This window comes from Streptopelia decaocto (assembly GCF_964273445.1).
Source record: "Streptopelia decaocto genome assembly, chromosome: 5".
In the NCBI taxonomy this organism is placed as follows: Eukaryota; Metazoa; Chordata; class Aves; order Columbiformes; family Columbidae; genus Streptopelia; species Streptopelia decaocto.
In genome coordinates, this window is record NC_138659.1 from 12,421,473 (window position 1) to 12,447,124 (window position 25,652).

General features: G+C 39.5%; 1 protein-coding gene and 1 long non-coding RNA gene across 3 annotated transcripts; one reads left to right on the top strand and one right to left on the bottom strand.

Moving 5' to 3' along the window:
* Positions 1-1,758: 1,758 nt before the first annotated feature.
* Positions 1,759-23,677, top strand: LOC309439604 (E3 ubiquitin-protein ligase RNF170-like). Its single transcript, XM_082052365.1, has 5 exons — positions 1,759-1,885; positions 17,121-17,229; positions 21,639-21,712; positions 22,205-22,315; positions 23,283-23,677. The coding sequence occupies exons 1-5, from the start codon at positions 1,808-1,810 to the stop codon at positions 23,586-23,588; spliced, it is 678 nt and encodes a 225-aa protein (XP_081908491.1). The 5' UTR covers positions 1,759-1,807; the 3' UTR covers positions 23,589-23,677.
* LOC309439605 lies at positions 3,037-7,745 on the bottom strand. Of its 2 annotated transcripts, XR_014184038.1 has the most exons (4): positions 7,398-7,745; positions 6,953-7,129; positions 5,531-5,597; positions 3,037-5,330 (listed from the first exon to the last, which is right to left on the bottom strand). It is a non-coding gene; the product is annotated as an uncharacterized lncRNA (long non-coding RNA). The 2 variants fall into 2 exon arrangements; XR_014184039.1 differs by lacking the exon at positions 7,398-7,745 and having other exon boundaries at positions 6,953-7,165.
* Positions 23,678-25,652: the final 1,975 nt, after the last annotated feature.

The window sequence follows — 25,652 nt, forward strand, 5'->3', positions numbered from 1 at the left end:
AGCGGGTTTGACCAATCACGGGGTGGGGGGGTAGCTATTCGGGCCAATCACGGGGGCACTTGTTAAAGGAAGGGGTACGCCTCTCACTGGCAGTTTACTTCAGCGGTTGACGCTACTGTGTTCCGTGCGGTCTCTGGACGGGGCGTGGGCAGAGCGGGGACGTGTCACCTGCTTCTGGGGAGAAAAGTGGCCCGGGGAGTCAGGGGGTGCAGCCGCTACCTTCCCTTCGCGGCCCCAAGCCCGCGCAGGAGACGCCGCTCCGTCCCAACATGGCGGCCGCTGCCTCCCGCCCGCGGGGCGAGCTGCGGCTTTTGGCGGTTACAGCCGCTGCCGCAGGCTGGGGAGGTCACGGCGTGAGGGGCTGCTGCCGCGGTTCAGATTAAGCAGTGCCTAAGGTGTAGATAGGTCAGTGCACCTGTACCAGCTATAAATGTTGCTTTCAGAGCAGGATACGGATTTTTTTTTTTTTTTTTAATACCAATGTTAAATTAGTCAAAACCCAATTCTTTTGGAGAGGTGAAGGATGGAAAGCGCTTATGTGCAAAGCTGATGAGCAACAATTGCAATGCTTCTCCAGGAGGTGAGGCAATGTGCACATGTCCAACAGCGCAGGTGGCATTAAGGCCTGTGGCAGTTAAACCTCTTTTTAATTGTCGGGTTTTTTCCTTTCTCCGCAGCCTCAAAGGTTAGCGTTAGTGCAACACAAACTCCACCAGACTCGGTGTCTCACGGCTGGCAGTTTTCACCCACCAGCGAGGGGGATCAGTGACCCCTGGTAGCTCCAAGTCTCCACAGAGATCTTGTCTTCTATAATACCCTGTCTCAGACACTCCAGAGAAAAGTCTAAGCACCTTACACTAAGAAGATGCGATTACTCTGTCCCTCTACTGTTTCAGCACAAGAACTTCAGCAACTTTTCTCTCCCACAGCCTCTTTTATGAATTGAACCTTTTTTGTGTTAGCTAATTGTGTTTTATGAAGATTCTTACATTGCCTGTTGTTACTGTGATGTGCAGGGTAGCATTAAAACACATCAGTGTTTAGGTCACCCTAAGAGTGGACTAAATAACTTGAATAATAGTCAGTCTGGGCGTTGTATGCTCTTCTTTTTTTGGCTATTCTACTTTAAGACACATGCTCTAATTTTCTGTTACTGATGGTACTTTGACTCCCAGAGATTAAAGTTGTGGTGGATGACGTGGACAGTATTTACATGACTATTTCCCCTCATAACACTGTCCAGAATTGATAAAGGCTCGAGAGTGGACTTGGATTTCTGGAAAGCCTTTTACTGTTTCCTTCACCAAAGGTTCTTAAAGAGATTTGGTTGCCATGGAAGATTATGGGAAATTATTATTATTAAAAATATAATAAGGAATAAAAGGATTTTGGTCTAAAATCCTGGAGACTTCTGTGCTAGGATTTGTACTGTTCCACATGCTCATTTTTGCCTTTTAATATTAGTCCTCTCTTATAATTTCTACTAGTTTTTGTTAATTTTTCTTTTACCCCTCTTCATTTGCTTACTGCTCCTCCTTTGTATTATTTTGTGTCCTTTCCCTTCTCAGGAAGTATCACATCCTAGTGTCGGTCACTTCCTACCAACCTCTACCCAGTTTCTTACAACCCATTTCACAGGAACATATAATTTTGCGTTTCAGCTTGTTGATTTCACATGTGCTTTCTCTGCAGATTCAACCTCTTACACATTTGCTTTATTTCTACACTTTTTACAGGCAACTCCTCTTTCCTGGGTTTATGCTACGTAAGCCAAGGAGCAGCAAAAGCTGCCTGCTTTCCGGGGAACATGGAGTCAAAAGCGAGAACAGAGCCAGGAAGGAAGGGGCTTCACCAGCCAGACCTCAACCCGCAGAACCCGAGAAAGGTGAGTGGGGCAGGTCCAGCCATGTTCAACTGTGAGTTCAGGTCGTCCGTCAAGTTCACGGTGATGAGGCAACTGCAAGGTGAAGCCCAGAAGGCAACCTGCTGATCAGGGTCGGGCCCAGCAGGGTCAACCAGAGTAAGGCACAGTTGCATCATCACTGGTTAGTTCTAAGGTCATACTGGGAATTTGCTCCACAGGTCACAGTCCAGATCTGTGGAGTCCATGGCCACGCATAGGCATGGCTGGGACTCTGCTCAAGGCCTAGGGCTGAGCTTCAATGGAGTGGCCATTTACAGGCCCGCATCTAAAAGGTATTTTCTAAGCACTCGGGAACAAAGACGTCAGAATGTAAAAATACTGAATAGCGACACTTGGTGGTTAGTTATGTAACTTGCACATTTCTTGCCACTAGAAGACAGGTAGAACATGATCCTCAGGTTTTTGATGATATGTAGTAGCTTGGCTGACAGGATTCGTGGAAGTCTGCACTTCCCAAGCATCTTACAAAAGCTTTAGAAGCATCATTACTTTTACTTTAATTTCTGCCATTAGCAGCTCCCAGGAGCGTGCCTGTCAGCTGCAAATCCATGGGCACAGTGGGGTCCACAGTGACTCCTCCATAGGGGAATATGTCCACCACCCAAAGACCATTTAGCAACCCCTAAATCCCAGTGCCACAGCACTCCAAATGGCTGTGTTTGCTGAGGTGTCCCTGGTCAGTGGGGGCAGGTGGCCTTGGACACACAAGCTCTGGGTTTGTGCCTCAGCACCAATTTGGACTTCCAAGTGGCTACGTCTGATCCTGAGCTGCAGGTGACCTCAGGTTCTGGGTGGTTTATGCTCCCTGCATGACCATGTTGTTGCTTTGCAATGAAAATATTATTATCTAAGCTGAGATCCTTGCAGCAGCAGAATGCATTTTTTTATCTCATAAGCAAGTGGAAATTTTAATTAGAAGGCTACAGGGTAGTAGAAGCTGCTTCTACCAAAAGCCGACCCAAGTGGGATGGCACAAGGAGCTGTGCTTCCGGCAGGTCTCAGATGGCTATAAGAATGCAGTATTTGCAATTGTATGGTCAGGAAAGGTTTATTCAAAAAGGTTTGTGCTAGTAAAATACAAAACGGGAAAGGAAAGTTGCAAAAAAAATAATTGCATGGTGTTGCTCGGGAGGAGTTTAACCAAAGCAGAATGAGAAGCAGCAGAGAATGTCGAGTCATGCTCGTGGCAGCTCACCTCTGGCTGTCAGGAGGCTTTGTGGTTGGAAGTTATAAGCTCACCACATCCGCTCATCTCCTGGCAAAGGTTTGTGACCATACACCATGGTCATGTCTGCCGTGTGGGGCCGAGGAGCTAGGTTGTGGCAGAGCCCCCTCTGTGACAAGAACTTCAGTGACTTTTCTCTCCAACTGCCTCTTTTACTAATTGATTTGAACCATTATTTTTTTGTTAACCAATTCTGTTTTATGAAGATTCTTACACTTGCTGTTTTTACTGCAATGTGCAGGATGGCATTAAACACATCAGCATTTAGGTCAGCCTGAGCAGACTAAACAGCTTGAGTAGCTGTTATAGGCATCATATGCTCTTCTTTTTTTGGCTAATGTGGCAACATAATGGAAGATTGGCGAGGAGGACTGTAAGCACAGTCAAGCAACTTGCAGCTGAGATGTAGAAAAACACATATCATACTAATTGTTGTTTTGTGCGCTTGAAAAGTAGAACCTCTGTGTTAGATGCATACCTGAGATTCCTGCTCTCCTGTTAGCAAGATTGAAGCACAGTAGTAAACTACAACTTGTGTGAACCCTTGAAATCAGGTGAAAGCAGCAGGTTTGGTGATCCTGTCACATGGGCTGAGCTCCGCAGCGCCTGTGTCCCCACTTGGGTACCTCTGCCTGGGTGCTGCTTTGGGGACCCTCTGGTTGGCAAGGTAACAAAAATAAATTTACTTTTTGCAATTCATCCATGGTTTTGTGGTTGTTCCTGTGTCCTGCTTGTGCTCGCTCGCACAGCTTCAAGATACATGCTTTAATTTTCTGTTACTGATTCTACTTTGACTTACAGGAATTAAAATTGTGATGGATGACAGAGACATTATTTACATGACTGTCTCCCGTCACAGTGCTGTCCAGAATTGATAAAGGCTCGAGAGTGGACTTGGATTTCTGGAAAACCTTTGCCTGTTTCTTTCACCAATGTCCACTGTCGCTGCATTTTAAGTCAGGTTAAATTACTTATTGCAATAGGAAGTTATTTAAAATGTGTTCACTCTTTTTGATAGTACATCCTTTTCCTTCTCGACAAAGCACCTGACAGTCTCTCAGTAAGGGCTGTCTACCTTGCCTAGCAAAAAAGAATGGCATTTGCAACAATAATTTAAATTGCTAGGCTTAAAAATAAAATCAAATTCCTAAGGTTTTGTTTTGTGTATGTGTGTGGTTTTTGGTGGTGGTTGTTGTTTTGTTTTTTTTTTAAATTATTACTTCCATTGAACTTTATTATATATCCAGTAATATGAACAATATTTGGCTCAGACATCAATTGATGACTTACTCAAGAACGCTGCATATCCAGACACGTGAGTTTTCCCGTACCTTGTGTGGCAGATACGCATGTCTCTTGTAGTGTAACAATATTCTTATTCTTGTTAGAAAATCGTCATTTAGAGATCGGCACGTAAAAGGTGTTTTCTAAGCACTTGGGAACAAAGACATCAGAATGTAGAAATACTGAACAGTGACACTTGGTGGTTAGTTATGTAACTTGCACTTTTCTTGCCACTAGAAGACAGATGAAACATGATCCTCAGTTTTTAAGTCATATGTAGTAGATTGGCTGACAGGATTAATGGAAATCTGTACTTCCCAAGCATCTTACAAAAGCTTTAGAATAATCAAATAAGCCTTGTGATGTTGTGTGGCACTGAAACATGTATGAATTTTTCAGAGGCAGAAACTAGAAACTAATCAAATGCCAAAATGTGTGCAGTTAATTATCACACAATACAAACGGATTTGGTACCTGCTGTATTCCCTGGGCCACATGTCCCTTCACGTCCTGTCATCATCTCTTACATCTTCCTGCCATGTACACTGCCGCATCCTTTTGAATCAGGCTGTATGTGTGTTGGCAGTTATTAGACTTTTGTGAAAAAGCACTGGCTGTTTATTCTCTAAATGTTGCCAATTTAGAAGTTATTACAATCAGACAAAGATTATTCAGCATAAGTGAACACCTAAAAATCAAAAATATGAAGAAAAAGTGCACTAATGGGGTCTTGCATTATTTGCCTGGCTGAAGATTATCAGTACCTTGCTGGTCTCACACAGGTTTATGTTTCCTGATTACACAGGAGATGGAACAGGTTTCCAAAAACTGCAAGATTTTGCAGGTCACTGGCAGTCAGCACTCACAGTCTTGTGTTTTCTGATGTACCCTCAGGGCCTGAAAAAAAGTTACCCAAGAGACCCGTGTCAGCTGTGAGAGCCTCCCCAACCCATTGCTTCCTCCATTCGCGTGTAAGAACAGGGCTGGGGGAGAAATGGCTTATTCCATGATTGCTTTCCAATCTTCTCATAAATTAAATTTTACAAAATCAGTAACTACCAGAGCGGGGAGTGGTTGAGGTACAGAGAAAATCTTACCATGATCTGAAAAGGAGCTGTTTGGGCACATGACACTGGCAACCTCCTTATTTCTGAGAAAAAACAGCTGGAAGACATAAAAAGAAAGGATAAAAACACAAACAGCAAAAAGAGACAGTCCTGATGGCTGAAATACTACTGGGGTAGCCAACCATTTCACAGTGTTTTAGGTCGATGTTCTCATATGATTTTTGGTGAGGGCAGCAGCTACTGTTATTAGTGTTTTATAGGTAAGGGGGAGAATAGGACAACTATATAGGGTATGTCTATATTTCACAGCCAACAAGACTGACTACTGTGCTGTGATGTGTTTTTTGCTGAGGATGCTCTATGATATTTTCCAGGTCAACTACGCCCCAAGGGAAATGGGAGCAATGTCATGATGATGAATGTAAAAATTTTCATCATATAACTGTAGTGTCTATTTTGTAGAATACTCAGAAATGTTTTGTCTGGCTGAGATGAAAGTCACTATAATCTATTTGTAATCAAAAGAGTAGGAATTCTGGATATTTTGTATATTCATTCTGAAAATTAATACCTTGTATGAGAGTATATTCATCAAGGGAGTCTTGTATTCAGGCTTTTCTGAAAGGTGGAAATACTTTCACATGGAATAAGCATCTTTCAAGTATTTTCACATTAGACAGAAATACGTTCATCACTTGAGACTCTTTGTGGAAGCCATTCAACTATGAGAACACTCACTTTTAATAGAAGACTGTTTAAGCAAGTGGGATTCCTGGAATTCCTGAGCAACTTATGCTCTTCATTACACTTTTCTTAGCACATCTCAATATTTTCTTTGATCCTCACAAACTGAATGGTGGTAAGAAATAGTCACCTCATTAAAACTGGCTTAGACTGCCATTTCTAGTCTGTCTTGAAATTAAATTTGTTTTGACTGCAGTAATTCTGGGGTCCTTGTTTACGAAATTTCAGGTGGAGATACCTTAAGCCCGTATGCTAAAATGAGCGTGTATATAGTGTACAACTGCATCTGCACCTTTTATAATAATATAGTAATAGTAATAATAACAACAGAATAATGATAACACAATTATTGTGTTATTACTTTAGCATATTTAGTTTATTATAGTAGTTTAGGAAAAAATAGCAAGTACTTATAAAAATATTAATTAAGGTTTATCATATGTCAGTGAAGTAGTCACTGATAAACTAAAACAGCTGTTACTTTAACAATATTGCTAACATAAGCTATGCAGATCACATTTTAATATAGAGAATATTAAATTGCAAAGTAGGAAGCTATTGTTAATCTCATGCATACGACAAATAAACAATAGCTGGTAGAGTCGCCCTAGACAGTTTATCTTATATTGGAGGAAGAAAAGAAAGAAGGAGCTGAGTGGACAGAGAGGCTGCTTGGACTTGATTTGAAGCAATTGTTAATTTACTCACCTTAGTACTTTTCAGAACCACAGGCTTTGCAGAGAGGTGTCTTCTTTTTAGATTATAAATGTGCCTCTGGCCAGTCCACTGTCTCTAAGTTCTTCTGGGAAAACAATTCACTTGCAACGTCAAAAAGTAGTAGATGGACTATATGAGAGCTACCTTACCTAGTCACTCCTGAAAGAGCTGGAAAAGATGAATGCAGAGGATGACGGATTACCCCTGCTTTAGTATAATGGAAGGTAGAGAAAAGGTGGAAATAATACCACAGAGCCAGAAGTAATGGTATCTCGTTAAATTCCATTAAAAGTTATAGTGGAAACAAAGCAGGTCAGAGGTGGAAAACTAGTTACCTACATTTATAAAAAAGACTGTCACCAGATCTTTGTAATTGTACCTTTTGGATTCACACAGCAGGAGAATAAATAGTTCACATCTCCAAAGAATGACCTACCTTGATTATCTCAGCGAAACCTCTGAAAATCAGGAACTTTTATGAACGGTGACTTGAGCAGGATAAAAATATTTAAACTCTAGGACATAATCTCTCCTCAACGAGACCTCACTTTGTCACTGTAACCTTCCCTCCTGGCATGTTCCCGCCTGCCTCGGTTGTTTCTCTAACATTGGTCAACCCCATATCTGTGCTTTTCTATTTCTGGCTTTTTGTTTACTTTCTCGCAGATACCTGCACTTCTATTTTGGTGCTCTTTTTTTTTTTCAGTGAACAAGGTCACAAGTGAAAGTGGGCTTTGGCAATTCCAGTATTAGCAAGCTGACATTAATTGACATCACGGAACTGTTTGCACTGTCATGGTAGCAGCCCCTGGCTTTACAAGTTCACATGTCTTAAATTTCTCAGCTACAATTTCAGTTGGTGCCAGTCACAATTCAGTACTGGGATGTGAACTGTTGCAGAGATGTACTTGTGACAAACAAATCCACATTCATCTGTTTTCAAATCCTGTTTATACAGGTGCATTGAAAAGGCAGCACAATGTTGTGACTTCATTTGAGTAAGGCACTGGCTTGGCAGGTGGTTTTGTGTCCCAACGAGGCCACTTGGTCTGTAGCTGCTGATCCTGAGAATATCCTTGCACTTATTTACTGTTATGCACCAAATACCTCCAGTTTTCACCACAGTCCAGGATTACCCTGTGCGTAAGCTCATGAGCATGTTTTTTTTCAGGAGTAAAAAAGGAGTAATCCCTTTACATTGATTCTGTGCCAGGTACTGCCATGTAGTCTTGCACAGATAAGCTAATTATGGTAATATCTCTAGTCTCTCCAAATACAAAATCATTTTCAAAACTCTGTGTTCCATTGTACCTATCATATATCATTATCTTATTGTTCGGAAACATTATCATCAGTATACAAAGTTCACTGAATAAAGTGTTGATAACTTGTTCATTTCCAAATTAACAGCTAAGTTATTAAAGCATATTTATTTCTCAACATCTGTAAGCTGATGTGACAAATTACTAAAAGATGTATTTTTAAATGGAGTATTTAAATGGTATTCTCTAGTTGAAGAAGAAAAGTCTGTGTTCAAAAATAGAAACACCAGGTAAAAATGTCATAGCTATCACTTGCTATTAAATAACACAGAAATGTCTAAAACCCAACCATAGCTAAACAGAGTAGGGTGGCTGTATGTATGTGAAGCAAAAGATGAATTGTTATGATACTCACCACAACATTTATATATTGAATAAGCAAGTTAGCATGCACCTGTCAAAACTGAGTTCAGATTTCCCATAATTTTTATATCAATATCATTTTTCTTTTTTTTTTTCCTTTGAAAAGAAGCATTAATAGTTTCAGACACATTTTCTTTCAAATTTTAAGGTTCTCTTGATATAGCATATTCCAAGGAGTGAAAGCCAACTCTTCAGCAGGGAGGAGTTAAGCCTCTTTTTAACAGATTGCTCCCTCTAAGCAGTGCCAAGGAGGTTACAATTATTTTTATTGGCATTTCTAATAAAATTACATTTTGCACTTGCATAATCTTTTAAGATAAAAGTTACAATTGTCTGATTTTACTAGCTGTTCACTTATGTTTCTATTTAAAGAGACTTGTCTCTTGCTTTCCTGATGCTCTTCACTGACAGCTGCTCTAACATGTTTTGCTCTTTCAGAGGAACTGGGTTCACAGCGGTTCTGAGGGTTTAGCTCCTCATTTTAGCAGAACACTGTGAAGCCAGCAGCCCCACTCTCACATCCCAGCCTGGAATTAGGTCACAGCTGGCACACACAGAGAGCTCATAATGCAAAACTCCATCTCAGCTGAAAACCCCCTGGTTTGTGTCAAATGCCATCACATAGGCCCTGCTCCAAAACACTGCCAGGAAGTGTTATTTCATATCTTTATGCTTCTCAATCCCATCTTTACACTTCTCAGGCCCAGTTTTTGGTTGGGCAGGCTTTTGTGGAGTAGACTAAGGAATCTCATTTGTAAAATTGGGAATTAATAGTGCAATAATACAAGTGGTTGGCATGAATAGACTTTTTGGTTTTGATGGGACTATTCATCTACACAAAATAACTCAGGCACGTGTTTGCCAGCTCAAACTCCAAAGCCAAAATGACAAACTTAGTGAACAGTATTACTTGCACTGTAGTTATGCTTTGAGGCCTCAACCAAAGATTAGCACCAAAAAAATCCCAACCCACAATTAGACAAAATGGATCCAGGATTACAACTTTCAGGCATGTACTGGGACCAAAAAAGTTAGCAAAACAATAGGAATGGCTGGCCTTGGGCAATCAGAGTTTTACTGTTTTAACATATGGATTCACAGAAGTTTAAGAGATTTTCTGGTGTCTATTAACTTGTCAAAATATTCTGGAGCAATGAGAAAGGAACCTTGCTTTTATTTAAAGTGTCTTCCTCTGGCAAACAGGTATGGTCAAATTGCTGTTATTTAGTTAGAGGCAGTTTCACCTCTGTATTAAAACCATTCAAATCCCTTTTTAGTAAGTACTAACCAAATGCTTAAGTGCCCTAGCTAAAAAAGGTTTAATACATTCAAACTGATTTTCCAGTGTATAAACATTCCTGTCTCAAAAAAACACAGGAATAACTGGCATCTATGTTAGCAGCATTTATGAATTTAACATGGTAAGCAGAGTAGTTGGGAAAAGGTTGGAGAGCAAGAGCTATGCTCAGATATCTGAGGAGTTCACCGGGTTGAAGCGTTTTACAGAAGAGCCTGGAGAGGATGGCACTGCTTACCCTGTGTCAGTTCTCAGGATAAAGAAATGGCTCCAGCTTCTGCATGTGTCAGTTTGGCGCCTTTAATAAGGAAATAAATCACACTGTAGATTTGTATATATGTTTGGATAAATAATAACTGACAGCTATCACACTGGCATGCGAGCATGCCTGTGTACTCAGGGCAGGAAATCACATACAGTATTTCATTTGTGGCTAATTTATCTGTGACAAAGTGAGGAAGATGTCCTGGGGGCTGGTGACTAACAAGGAGCTTTGTTTATGCAACAAATCCCGTCCAGTTATTAGTCTTTGAAAAGTACTTTGTTTGGCTTATCAGTGCTTCAGCAGCAAAGCCAGGGGCATTATTTATGTTCAAAGCATATTTCTATTCCCATATTACTGACTCACACTCCAGCCCTCCATAAGAGATTATGTGTTACCTGAGGGCAGAAAATTAGGCATGTGCTTCAGTGCCTTCTTGAATCAGGATCAGGACGGTTAACACTGCACAAAACAGAGCCCTTAATAGGTTTCCTTATTAATTCTTCTGCATTAAACTGGAGAACACCTTTACAGAAATCAAGCCTTTCTTAAGGACCACAAAGCATGACAAAGCATAAATACCTTATGAAGCATATATGCTAATTTATTAAAATTATTTTAGCATCTTAGACTTTCTGATTCAATTGTACACTTCACTTGAGTAACTGGACAATATTATGTTACACAATCTAACTCTGCAGCTATGCAAATCCAAAGTATTGTAAGTTTCTGGCAGGTTTTTAAGGCTGTTTCACAACAGTACTGATAAGCTGCTACTCTATCAGGTGATCAAAATACCTGCAGTGTGTCCTTGATCAAGTTAATATTTAAAAACAGTAATGCAAATTTTTTATTACGTTCAGGTATCTTTTCAGTTATGTTAAAAAGCTTTTTTGGGGAAATATTTATTTAGATGTTTTAGAAAGGGAGGGCTGGTTTGGTTTTGTTTGGTTTTTCCTATTTTGTGTTCCCCCCCCCCCCTTTTTTTTTTTCAGACTACCTGTATTTGAGGGGAAAAAAAACCCCCACCACATTTCTTTCATGACTGTAATTCAGAAAACCTGACAGACCCTTGCCATTGGGCAACTAAGTTAATAATTGACACAGACGCAGAGCTGTCCTTAATGAATTCTTCCACACTAACACTGTCAGCAGGTGTAACCTGCTCAGCTCCTCTCAGACATTTCTGGGAAGAGGAATGGTAAGTCCAACTTTATGTAGGTCTTCCAAACCATGGTAGAAAGTGTTCATTAGAATGATTATGAATAAATAATTGAAGTATTTACTTGTACTTTTAATCACTAGATTACTTTTGGAGAATTTGCATGAACCAATTCTTCCCTTTAAAATATGTCATATTTTTAATTTGGTTGTGATTGGATTAAATATGTATAGTCAAATAATGAGCTGTCCAGTGTGTTCTCCCTGATCATCTTAACTGGCCTTGTAATTGAGACATAGAGCAGCTGCTCACAAAGGAATCTGACCAAGAGGTCTCATTGTATCATGCCTTCCTAAAAAGTTTAAACCTCAAAGCAAGTTATCTTCTAAACAATGTCACATGTTCAAGGAAAAATGAATAAATGTTTGTTAGCACTTGAATCTGATGAGTGCTTTTGAAACTTTAATTCCTTTTCTTCAAACATGCTGATGGGAACGGACTCATCCCTGATGCTTTAAAACTAAATTTCCTTGTGGTAAAACTGAAAGATGTTGTGAGCTGAGCTGTGTCACAGAGATAAAGCTTTATAGGCAGGAGCTTCTGGTTTCACAGTCAACAGTCTGATCATTACTGCACACCTTTCTTTTGCATGCAAGAATTAAAAATGCATCAAGTCTAGTTGCTGTGGTTTAGTACAAGAGGCTTGATTTTGGAGATTTCTACTAGAATTATTTTCTGAAATGCTCAGTTATCATTATAAGTCAAAAGATGTGTCCAGATTTGAAAAGGTCTGCTTTTTCTCCAAAACATGATTGTCACATAGGGAACTTCTGGGCTTGAACAGTTTCAAGGCCTGGCCCCCGATGAGGTACCTACATTGAGAATTTGTTTTCAAATCTGATCCCAAAAGCCAGTAATACCTGTGGTGCTCACTGAGAAAGGAATATAAACATAAGGACACCATTTTAGAAAAACTTGAAACTATATTTTAAAAAAAACCAAACATGTAAACTTCCCATGGTCTTTGCCAACCAGCAAATTTAAAATTTGACACGAAGCACTGTACACGGTTATCCACTGCAACTCCTATAATCCTAATTCAGGTTTTCAAAAGCCATTTGTGTCATATATGAGCATGTATGTCACAGTACATTCAACTTACTATCTTCTTGCTAATGTTTCTTGAAGTGGGTGGCTACATTTTCCCTCAGCATTTTTGCATAAAGAGGCACTTTATGTCCATTAGCTGGAGGGGGAGATTCTCGAAAGATAGGAATTGTGGCACTCAAAATTTGAGGTGTCAGAGTTTAAAGCTTTCTCTGCATCTTTGGATTCTACGTCTGTTTTTCAAAATAATTTGCTTCTGAACTTTGTGTGTTTTGGTTTTTTTTTGTCCCATTTCTTCCAAGTAAATTGACTCCTACTGGACTATACATTTAACCTTACCGTTCTGTGTGTAGTGCGATTCCCAAGAACATATGGCCTAAACAACCAATATTTTAGGGCTTTTGGAGATTAATCTTAGACAAAATATACCATTAGGTGTTCTAAATAGTATCAAGAAAATAAAACAGAAAATCTTGACTTGGGTATCCTCCATATAACAAAAAGGGATTACTGTGGTTGTAAAGTATTGGGAACTCTTGAGCTTCCCTCTGTCTCTTAAACTTGGGAACAGACTCATTTCAAACCTCGCCAGTGTGACCTGTATGAATGCTGAAGGAATTTCCAAACTTGGTTTCCTGTACTATACATTGTGGCACTCCCTAACTTGACTGTAGCTCATCAACAGTTACTGGAAGATGATGTTTCTGGTGACAAACAGTGCAAATTTGCCCCACTTCTCCCACAGCAGAGATGTTATTGGTACAGGAGTATAATTTCCATATGTTACATAGAAAACTACTTCCATAGTTTTCCCTTTTTATTCACCAAAGCTGCTTTACAGTATCGGCATGGCATTATTTGGGCCTGGAATTTTCAAAGGTGCGATAGGCAGCAAGATCCAAATACAAGGCTACAAAATAGTAACTTTTATGGGCACTCTCGAAGTTGCCAGCCTAAGATCTTAACAGGAATGACAATTTTAATTACGGTTTGTAATTACATGTAGAACTACTGTATGAGAGGAAGCTCTCTAAAAGTCTGACATTTTAGGCAAAGTCACACTAAATATTTTATTTTGCTAAGGCTATTTAATGCCATGAAAAACTCACAGCCTTATGACACAAAATACTAACTGCCATAATCACTACTTCAACTCTAATTCAATCTGCTAGTTCAAATGTTCAAAGGCTGGCTCAAGAATTTGGCAGTGGTAAATTAATTCTGGCAGACTTAGAGCTATGTCAGATACCATCTGTCTTCTCCTTCTATCAGATCCAGCTGGGAGGTCCCCTTTTAACTAGTATAAAGACAACTTGAACACCATTTCAAGGGCTTGGACTACATAAATCAGAAATTTGATTATGTGCATATAATCTATTAAAAATAAATGAAAGATTTGGCAAGTCTTTCCTAGCCTGTCTACTCAGGAGAAGACAAAGCCACTGATATCTTTGCTGACAGTGACTCCAAGTCTCTCTTTCCCCCCAAATGCTCTATTGATGTAAGAATGGCTATACCAGGTCAGATGAGGGCCATCTTGCCCTCCCTGCAGCAATGGATGCCTACAGAAGAATAAAGAAACATTAATGACGCTTCCCCAGAATACTCTCTCATTCTCTAACAATTTATGGTACCAGAACTTTCTCAGTCAGACATACTACCTTTGCATTTCGTAGTACTTGATGCACAGCACCTGTTGAACTCAGAAATTTCTAGCATCCATTACAAGAGCTGAAGTAAATGTAAAGAACTGCGTATTTTTTTTCCTCCAAATCTGCCACCTGTTAGTCATCCTGCCAGAGCTGGTCGAGTTTCCCACCTTGTTTCATTCAGTAGGAGAGAGATTAGAAGAAAATAAAAAATGCTGTGTCATGGTACTGAGTTTGAATGATTCTTCTTCATTGTATACATGCCTGTGTTCTTCACCTACTGTCATTAGTACAGAAACATTTTCTGGTTCTTTGCTTTAATCCATAGAGTCCTAACTCTAACTCAAATGCTCTGCAGCATTTTGCCCTCAGCAGCAACTTGGCCTCAGCTGATGAGTTGGTAGCCCCTTTGTGTGGTAATTTACCTCAGCAGCCAGAACTGGTATCATACGGCAACACAGCAACATTCCATTTTCCTGTATTCTGACCAGCACAAACTGTTTCTGCAGAATTGCTCATTAAGTCAGCAGAAGATGAGTCATCTGGAAAAAAAAAAAACTATAATAATTTGTCCCCTAGGAGTCATGTAGTAAGTTAATTATTGTACAACATGTTCTAATACAAAATACATGAGCACTTTCAACTTGTTGAGGTTGCAGAGGGCAAGAGAGCTTTTCAAAATTTCCATTGGTTATGGTCTGGGAATGCTGGGTTTCCCTTGACTCAGTATCTATTGCATAATCAGAAACACATTTGGTTCCCTTTGTTGTATGAGTCAAAGCTAAAGAAATGTGTGTGTTACTAGTCTGCAAAAATAAAGAGTAGATACCTAATTGGCTTGTCATGTACGCAGTGTTTATAAACACAACTGCTCTGGGGCAGTTCCTCAGCTGATGAAAACTACTTCACCTTTTATCAGTTGAAATAATACTCTTCTGAATCTGCAAAGACCCCATCAGTACTGCATGGGAAGTCAAAATATAGGAATGTGATGTGCCATATGGATTTTAGGCGGCATTGTGTTAAAACCTGCTTGCCTGGGGCTCACCTGTCCGTATACTGGACTTGAGTCTGTTCGTAGTCATGTTTCAGTTATTTGTATCCAGTCATCCCAGCTTTGTTGGGTGATAGTGTGGTTGTTATCTCAGCAGGAGATCATCTGATCGGTGCATAAAGAGGAAAATCTGAAAACAATGCAAATGCCTTCAGCATCTGAAGTTTTTCTGTTGAGAATCAGAAACAAATACATCTATAACTTCACAAACTGTAAAGGAGAAAGACTTTTCCCAGTAATTATGGCACGTTGTTTTAAAGCCTCCGGTTTTTATTTACAGATCCTCATTATAGGAAGGAAAGACTGGTATTAAAGGTGCTGATTTGAATTTACTAATTTGGTGAACATGGCTCTGGCAGGAGACCCAGTTTCCTGATCACTCATTTGGCAGACCTACACTCTTCTTTCTTTGAATTATTACATTAAAAAGTTAATTGCTTAAATAAAACCTTTGTCTGTTGTCAAATGAGCTTGAAATTTCACAGTCAGTCCAGATCTTCCAGTATTTGACATGCAAAAAACGGTATCTATTGAATTTTCTCTTTATAAAAACTTCTATAAATAGGTAAAATACTTGGAAGAGTATTCATTGATCTGTCATGTAGACAAATGCCAGTTGGGTGTTTGAAAAACAAATAAGCAGTCCAAGTTGGGCAACAAGGGACAGGAATCAAACAGCAACACTGTAATCTCAAAGTATGCTGTCATCTTATCTGAACACCTTACTTCAGTAATGAAAAAATAATACCTGTTCCATGCAATGCTGGACCTCTGTGGTCATTACGAAACATGAAGTTCACCATTTTTTGACCAAAGCACCAAGTAAAATCGTAATTGATGTCATCTCCTGTTGAACCTCGCTAAACATGCCTAGGCAGTGGAGGACAGTCAAGACTCTGCCCTGAAGTGGAAGAACTTCCTTGGAAGCTGCCTCCCAATTTCAGAAGTGTTCCTCTACTCCTGGGACTGATAGAAACATTGAAATAACTTTATCTCAAGAGAGAAAGGACACAAACCACACTATTATTACATTTTCTTCAAAGACTGATCTCGTGGTTATGGCAACTGAACATATGGTCAAATGACAGTTTTTCCATGGTATGCTCAGAAGAAGTAGGCAGGTCCGTCATCTGTTACAGATTATCTAATGCACCATAATAAAGGTAGCAAAACCTTTCAATGTGGTGAGGAATCAATATCAAGTAAGAAGAACTTATTTTTACCTCTCACTGTATCAAACAATCCTGGCACAGATGAATATACTGCAGAGTACTCCAGAAACATGGTAACACAAATATGCCCACTTTGGATTTGAAAATGCCTCTTTAGCATTTCAGTAGCTTACAGAATTCTTATCTTCCTACTCTAAAAACAAAGCACAGTATTATTCTTAATTATAGATGTTGCTAAGCAAAGGGAAGGATTTTTTGGAAACAATTTATTTACTCAAATAAAGGAGTCTTTTTGCTAAATAGCCTGTGATACACACTAAGGATACCATTCTGGCACCCAAGGAAGGCAGAGAATGCACCAGACTCTATTTCAGTATTTTAAGTAATAGACATGACTCCAAAGGAGCAGGAAAAAGATCCAAAAGCTACCGAGGTGGACTTCGGGTGCTGTCTGACTAACAATGACAGCTACAGTGGTGCAAACTCCACTGGCTTTCAAAACATAAATATTATCCAGTGGTGCTGGGATGTACCACTGGAAGCAGAAACGTGGCATCATAATTTTACCTCTGACACTGGTCCTTTCTGTAGGATTACACAAAGCATTTCTTTGTGCCTAATTTTCATTATCTGCTGAAGTAACGATTGGTTCTGCGTGACATCTATACTTGGTTTCTGTGACTCTCTGCTAATCATAGTAAATTATTATTAATGAATTGAATATGTCAATCAAAGTACTAATTTATTGTAAACTCTACTACTTCTTTCCAGGAATTGCTCCAAATTTGGCAACGTAGTAATCGCAGTGACTTCAGCTGCCCCATCTGTCTCCAGACAGCTACTTTCCCAGTAGAAACCAACTGTGGACATCTATTCTGTGGTAAGTTTTCTGGATTGACAGTGCAGTGCTCATACTGAATAAAGCACTCTTCTGAGCACAATCTCAATTTCTGTTTAAGAACCAGGACCAAACCCTTCTCCCTGGAATTAATCTAAGTTCTCTTAGTAGAAACAGTAGTCTCATCTTTCTATGCCGCCAAAAAAATCAGTAGTAGTGTTTTTATTCGCTCAATGCTTTTGCATCTGCAAGATGCCACTTATGAAATGCCCAAGAAATCTTAAGACGACAAGAGGTAACAGATTATTTTACAGGATACTGTTAAGTTACAACACAACCTCATGGAATGGGTAAAATGCACCTGAAAACACACAATTTGAATTCAACTATGCAAAAAAAAAGCCTGTTATAAAAATCAAGAGTCTAATAATCATGCAGTTTGTGATTGTAAAAGTTTGAGATGTAACAGAGTTTAAGCCTTACCTTCAAGCATGAACTCACTTTTGGGAAGACAGCTTGTCTTTTTCTATGTCAATACTCAACAGCATAAAAACCCAGCTATCCTGTAACATAGGCTCTGCCTGTATTTATATCGGTGAAAACTGGGAGTAAACCACACTGGGCTCAGGTCTGATTCTGTTCCACAGGCTTGCTTCCCATGTGAAACATTTTCCTAAAATAAAGCAGATGTGATCTAGAGCAAGAAGGCATAATTACTTTGTTTTGTAGTCCTGTAAAAGCTTTCTAAGCAAAAAAATAGTGAAAGTTATATATTAAACAATTCAAAAAGTGAGTTTCTAGTCATGTATAAACCTTATTTTAATCTGTTTATCTTTTTAAAGTAAATCTGTGTGGTCATAAAGGGGAAAAATGTTCAAAGACATCTCATCATGATGGATGCTCAGTAACTGTTTATTCCATCCTAATCTGTCTTAACAGGAAAGGGACAGATCCAGATTTGAGGGTCCTTCTGTCGAGGCTGCCTATGCTGTGGTCTCCTGTCCTAACCCAGTGCACTTACAGTCACTGGATAAAGTAATATTTTAGTAATTAGTAAACCTGTAATTCTGTAGATAAATGTGTCTGCTAAATGCCTTCTTTGAGGCTGCTAAGCCAATATGGTTAGGATTAAAAAAATTAAATAATTTTTCAAAGAATACAAGGATGAAGCACAGAACAGTGGAAGGAGTTATGTTCATAATTGCATTTATAAAGGGGATTTCAGGATTTTTAAAGCCCACATTCTGCATCACTAGAGCCTGTGTGAGCTTTGCGCCTGCTTGAAATGCAGCAGGATAAGTCCACCAGAATACTTGGATTGACCACTGTTTTTCTCAGATCTCTGAGACAGATCAGTGAATTTACAGGTGAAATTCACAACCTCACTGCCTCGGCAGCTTATCAGTTTCCTTGCTGTCACCCCTAGAGGTACTTCAGGGCTCCTGTGCAGCACGAGCTCTGTGATCTCTGGCAGAAGGGCAGGCAGGCAGCACCATCTGCTACTGCAACAGCAAGACATATCAGAAGACACTGGTCAGAACCATAAAGCTCTTATTCTACTGCTCTGGCATTTTAGAGAGACCTTAAAGCAAGTGCAAGTTAACTTTACAAGCCTTTTTCACAGAGAGTATTATAAAATGACCCAAGCATAAATGAGAACAAGGGACTGTGTCGTTAATGCTGGTGCAATAAAAGCACATTTTTATCTTTAGGAAGTGTCATTTTTCTCTAGGTTGAAATGATGCTCACGCAGCACAACTCCTCACTGCAGCCGCTATCTACAGCCTCTGAAACGGCATCAAACCAGTGGATCACCAACAGCTGGGGACACTTCATAGGGCTCATCTACCTCATGAGTGACACCATTTAACACTTTAGGTTGTTTCCTGTTCTTATAACACTGTTTTGTAACATACAGGAAAAGGATAACTCACATCAGGACAAATAGTAAGCATATGGCCCCAAAATGTGTTTCAAATAATGTCACAGAAGTCATAGTTTCAAGTACAAGGACAGACGTAACAACAAAGATCATCAACTTTACTCATTCTCTGGCCTGGTTAATTTTCCCTTTTTCATCTGTGAATAAGACATAATGATATGGACTTTATTTTTATTTTAAGATCTGTAGAGGAGAAATACTATATACAAGCTTGGTATATATTGTTACCATTAGCTGTATATATTTAGCTAGGCTTTACTTTCCTCAAGTACATCATCATTTACACTCCAAAGCACTGATTTCTGTGCAATGCATTATATATGTTATGACTATGTTTATATTGTAGAATCAGCCTCTGTAACATGTCTCTTTTTCATGTCTTTAACCAATAAAACTTTACATTTACATTACTTATCAAAACCATTCTGCCTAGATCTAAGTCTGTTGTGACTGAAATAAAACTTCTCTTGATGCCCTGTGGAACAGAGCTGAGGCAATGCTGAGCTCTCTTAACAAATTCCAATCTGGCAAAAGTTTTATTTAAAAAATGTGGTCAACCCAGTGCTTTTAAAGAAGATTAATGTGGACTTATAAAAAATGTCTGATTTTATTATTAGTAGTAATTCATACAGTTTGTCCTGAGGTTTTCATTTTCAGCTTCAGTTTGAACCATATGTTCAGGAAGTTCAACTGAAAAGCAATCCTTGAGCAATATTTTTTTTTTCTAATTAACAATAACCACAGAGGTATATTAGAGAAATCTACAGACTCCCTTGGAAGGCTGTGCAGCAGGCTGGATTAAAACAGGATTTTGTCTGGTTTATGAAAAATGCACCAACGCACAAATAGGTCAGCTTCAGAGGAGCCCTTCTTTTCCTGTTCTGCTAAACAAAGGATACAGCAAATTTTAATTTGCATGGGCTTCTTTTTTGAAGACCCTTGAAGAACCATGGAATCCATCAGTGCCCCACTGTCACCATGGGCACAGCGATACAGCCGTGCGGATCACGATACAGGATCTGGATCCAGTGGGTCAAAGCAGTTCCTCAAGTCAGGCGTGATCCTTGTCTAACACAAAAGGTCAAGTGAAAGCTGGAAGCTGGCTGCCAGACTGAGTTTATAGATAACCACATGGGGATTTAGATATAAACACAGCCATGTGCCCAGCCAACTGCTCTGTATGTGCAAACAAAACAGAAGAGTCATAAAGAAAAACCCTGCACTCAAATGGAAACAAAAGCATAAAGCACAAGTCAGAGAGAGGTTCGTGAAAAATACCTTTGGGCCAAATTTAACATCTCTAGTCTTAGTATACAAGATGTAACTGTTATTATAGCATCATGAACATTTTAATACTTGATTTCAAACACAGTTTCTCCAATATTCCCCTTTTCAGTGACAACAGACAAAGTCTGGGTGCAGAAAAACCCCACACTGACGGCTCCTGTTATAATACTGCTTACAAGAAACTACTTGCCTTTTTTTTTTTTTAAGAACAAAGAGCATTGTTCAATTCAATAAAGCAATTCCATCAAAATGGCAACACAGCATTCTGCTTCTGTTTTCACTGGGGTCCTTGTCAAATTTGATCAGTTCCAATGTTAAGAGATTTTTTTCCTGACCTGTCACATTGCACACTGCGCCCAAGAGCTGAAAGTCAAGCTGTGCTGCTTTGCATTAGCTGCTATTTATGCTTTGCTGTTTTTGCTGTTACTGCCAGCACTGACATTCATGTATGTCAACTGCTGCTATCAGCTATATGCGCAGTCTGATCTTATTGTCCTCAGATTCTGTCCTCTTTCACACCTGAGACCTTAATATATGAAGAGATGATGTTGCATTTGGAAATCAGTTAGCAGTCATCTAGGTTAAGAAGAATTAAACAGAAAGCAGCAACTCGTTCTTCAGAGCTACATAGTTTCAGAAGGGTAACAGAGCTGAAATACAGTAAGAAAAAAAAAGGCAAATGGGCAAAGTACAATGTACAACATTTTATCACCAAGATACATATTGTGTCACCAGAAGTCTGCACCACCAGGCTGTCCCCTGGCTGTGCACATTGGTTTATCTGGGGTAACTGACCCTCATAACCAGTAAAAGCTGAACAGGCTCTGGTGGAACTCCACCTTGATGCAGCTGCGCTGCTTTTGTCCACAGGAGCCAGTGCTGTGCTCTGAGGGTGCCTGTATTGCTGTGTGCCTCGACCTCAGCCAAGGGAGCTCCAGGTATAAGACACTATTGACAGGAAAAGAAACTGAATCAAAGTCGCGTTTAGGAGGTTCATGTACCTCTGCGTGTACCTACATAAGAGAGCTAAGGCTCCATTTTTACAGTCACTTTGCAGAGTAAAACTGCATCTTAAAATGAAAGCAAAGAATGACATTCATTTTTACAGAGTTGTAGAAAGAAGAGGGTTTATTACTGATAACTTCCTTGTAAACATTAAATATCCTAAATATGTTTGAAATATAATTGCACATATCTCTCCTTTTTTTTTTTTTTTTGGTAGGTGCCTGTCTGATCACATACTGGAAACACAGTCCCTGGTTAGCAGCCATAACCTGCCCTCTCTGCAGACAAAAGGTAAGCAAAAGGTAAGACTTACCTCCCTTGTTCACATCTGCATCTACATACAAAATTACAAGTGTCAACTCTTAGGCTCAACTTTATTTATCCTCCTATTTTCTGTTGCATTTCAAACCTATTTAGATTTGAATGACCCTGCAGCCATTCTCATTTGTCATTTGACATGTCATGTCAGGCAACTCTGCAAAATAATTGAACAGGCCTCCAGCATTTTACTTTTGTATAGTTTATTTAATCTCTGGGAGAACATTCCATAAAAAGCAATATGGAAATTCCTAATCTCACCTGACACCAGTCTGAGGCTGCCTGTTTTACTGGAAGGATGGATGGAGGTCATAAAAGGAAAATATTCTTGCTATTGTGGAACTGCTGGAGATGGACAAAGGTCCACTTGCAAGAGAGAGACTATGAAGAGATGTCCTACAGAACATGAATCTTTAGAATGGAGGTTAAAATACACCATGCTAATACCAATCTTTTCTTATGAAGGTGGTTCTTCTGGATAACCTCTCTTGTGAGAAGCAACAAGATAAGCCAAGTAAACAAATTGTGCACGACATCAGAGATTACAACAAGCGTTTCGCAGGGCATCCTCAACATGTAAGTAGTTAATACATCTACATTTACCCAGTTAGTAGTGCATAATACAGAGAGGATTGAAAGAGACCTAGCAATGAAAAGCAGTTTCTATCATTATGTGAATTACCTTTTTATGCAAATATGGGCAATACCATGGTGGAAGTGTGACCACCCACTTCTGGGTCTAGCAACTTCTAGTAAAGGTTCAGGCTAAAACTTTCAAAACTGAACTCGGATTGGAACTGCAGGATTTTAACTTGCCTCTAAAATTTCAAATCAGATTCCAGCTTAGAATGGAGCTGGTCTTTTTCCCCAGATATTGGCAAATTCAAACAGTCCATGCTGGCTCTGCACTTTCTTAAAGCTGGAATCCCAGCTGGATTCCCACAGAGATGTGACAGGCAGTGGAAACGACTGAGAGATGAGGGCTGAAGGCACGAGTGAGGCCCATTCCTGATAGGGTGTAGAATATCACCAAAGCAAATCTTACTTTCCTGTCACATCCTGGTAGGAGCCTGAAAAGACTGTGGAATCTGGTTCAATCTACGGACTAAATTAAGCACTGTGGAGAGGAATATTATTTTCCAGCCCAACAAACTAGCATTAATGAAGAATAATCACACAGTCCTATGATTCCTGTCCACACCAAGGTGAGACTTGAGGCCTCATTTTCAAGCACTTGTGGCCTACACTTGATGTCAGGTTTTAAAGATGGGCATATACTCAGTGCAGCCATTAAGGCCCAGTTTTCAAAAGGATTAAATGTCTAGCATAGTATTTTATTTTTGAAGTACTGGAGGAGTGGGGATTCCTTTTGAAATATTCTCTAGATACCGCAAACTAACTTAACAGTGTAGGTGGATTTGGACAGCACAGAAAGTTTCTGCATTTGAGAGACGTGAATCTGAAAGCACTTAAGAGTCACATTCAGCTGAAAGAACTGCAGGGGATCAGAAAACAAAACAGCATAACTTATCTGAGTATTTAGTTTGCAGATTACCTTTACGACATGCCGTTATTCCTGACTCTTGCCTTGCGAGGAATCTTCACCTGGGGCGGTCTTGTATGGATTTTTTTCCTAAGAGTTGCTGTTTGCTCCTTCGGAACAATCATATGCTTGTCTTCTTCATTTGACACAAAGCCTGAGCCTCTCTGTAGGACACTTGGAACAGCTGATGACATGGCAGTTGTTTCCCTTCTTTTAATTTGCATGATAAATATTTGTCAGCAAATTGCATCTAATGGGACAAATATTGCAAGGTCCACAGCTCAGAGCATGCTGTCAGAGTCCTGACTGATTCAAACTTGGATTTCTTGGTCAAACTTCATCAGGCAATGACAGGCTTCTCTTTGATTTGGGGCAGCCTATGATGGATTTGTCATTCTGCTGCTGACAAAGGCTGAAGCAGGACGCAGCACTACTTGGCACGGCCAAGTGATTCAATGTGCAAGTGCTCAGAAGGCTGGTTTTACACTGTACACTTGCTAGACTCTTTCTTGGTGCACTTTTTTGTAACTTATCTTCATACAAAGTGCCTGAATTGAAAACGCCTGAAACTATGAGCAGAGCCTAAAATCACAATGCCAAGCAACTTGCAGCTGAAGAGTTGTAAAACTCCTGAGCTTTAACATTTTACATCTTGGCTCAATTTGAATAACATTTTAATTTGAGAACTTAACAAACAGTAGAATTTGCCAAGTCTTGTATAATGCAAGGAATGTTAGATAGTATCACTACAAAATCTTGTATCCATGCTTTGTGTTTTCCCAGCTGATTCTATATCCACTGGAATACAGATTTTTTACAGAGCTGCAATGAGTGCAGTCCTGATTTTAAAAAGGATAACAGGGAACTGGTAGTAACACTGGCTTAGAATAAAAATAATACAAGAGGAGAAAAGCATTAACAATCATGCAAGAAATGCGAACAAAACTTTATGTAACTATTTCGTGTAAGCCCAGGCAAGGTACACAGCTTCCTTGAACTCTGTGCATCTAAGCTTTAACAAAGTCAGCATAACTGACTGTTTCCTTTCTAGACTTCATACACTCCTTGTGATTTTCTTGTAAGACTTGGTACCAGTTCAGCCAGAGAGATCAAGGCCAAACTTATGATGCTGATAAAAATAGCAGGAAGTCTACAGAAAGTTTCCTGAAGGTGGGGTGTGCAGCATATCTGTGTTGAGCTGCAAAGAGTTAAAAATGCTGCTGCAGTTTCAGACAATCTGTCCCTGTACAATCTGGACATTTGCTATGTATTTGGAGTCAGTGGACTTCATTTTTACATATGAATTGTGTATTAAAATAGATATACTAAAATTTAAGAATATTTATTGTTCACAATACACTGGTCTCCAACTGTTTTTTGCTTCTTTGTATTTTCAGTTGACATATTTTATTGTGCCCTTGAATTGTAAGCTATGATATACCATAATGTTGCAGTTGTTGTTTTGCTTGTTGTACTCTTTTTGTTATGATGTTTTTTCATTTTAATCCCATCAACTTTCATTGTCTTTAATTATGTCCCTGAACTTGTAAAGCTGTTTCTCTTAACAATGGGTACTTTGGAAATGGCAACAATTGCTTTTCCATGAACGACAAGGCAGGAAGTGCATTGTTTCTTAAAAAAAATTACCAGATGTTTTTGAGTGCTGACTACTAACATGAAAAAACCCAGAAACTATTATTTTCCAAGTTCTCTAAGTGTAGTTTTGTTATTGTGTAACTTCTGTTTGCACTTAACTGGGAATTACAGCCTATGCCAATACTAAAGAACGGTATTTCTATCAAGCTAAGTGTATAAAGATGGAGTCCATTTCTGTAAATACTGACTCCATGGAAAGGGACTGTGGGTTGTTTTTCTTGCATAATACAGGCTCACCGAAAGGGTGGCAATTTGCAGTTCGGAGAAAAAAGGGTTCTCGTTTTGTGACTGATAACAGAGCTGTGTTTGACCTGAGTACACTCTTCTGTTACCCCTCGCTTCTTAATTAGTTGGAGTCCCTGGTTTTGCTTTTTAATCAGAACAGTATCTTTGACGAAGAAGTAACAGACAAACGGCAGAGAAAGAATTTCTGAGAGAACCTCACTGAAGGCACTGCCAGTGTTTGGATCTTGCAAAATCAAAACAATTTGTACTGTCAGAGGTGAAACATTTTTGCTGTATACAACCAGAGCGTCCAAACTCTTCACTTCCACAGCCCAGTTACGCCGTGACCTGTGCTTGTGAGCCTGGCAGAACCTTGTAGGACTAACTGTCCAGTACAGCCTTCAAAAATCACCTAGGAACAAATAAAAGCCTTTTGTTGCCTGAATTTGGCCAGCAGACAGCCAGGATGGTTTCTGAGTACAGACAAAT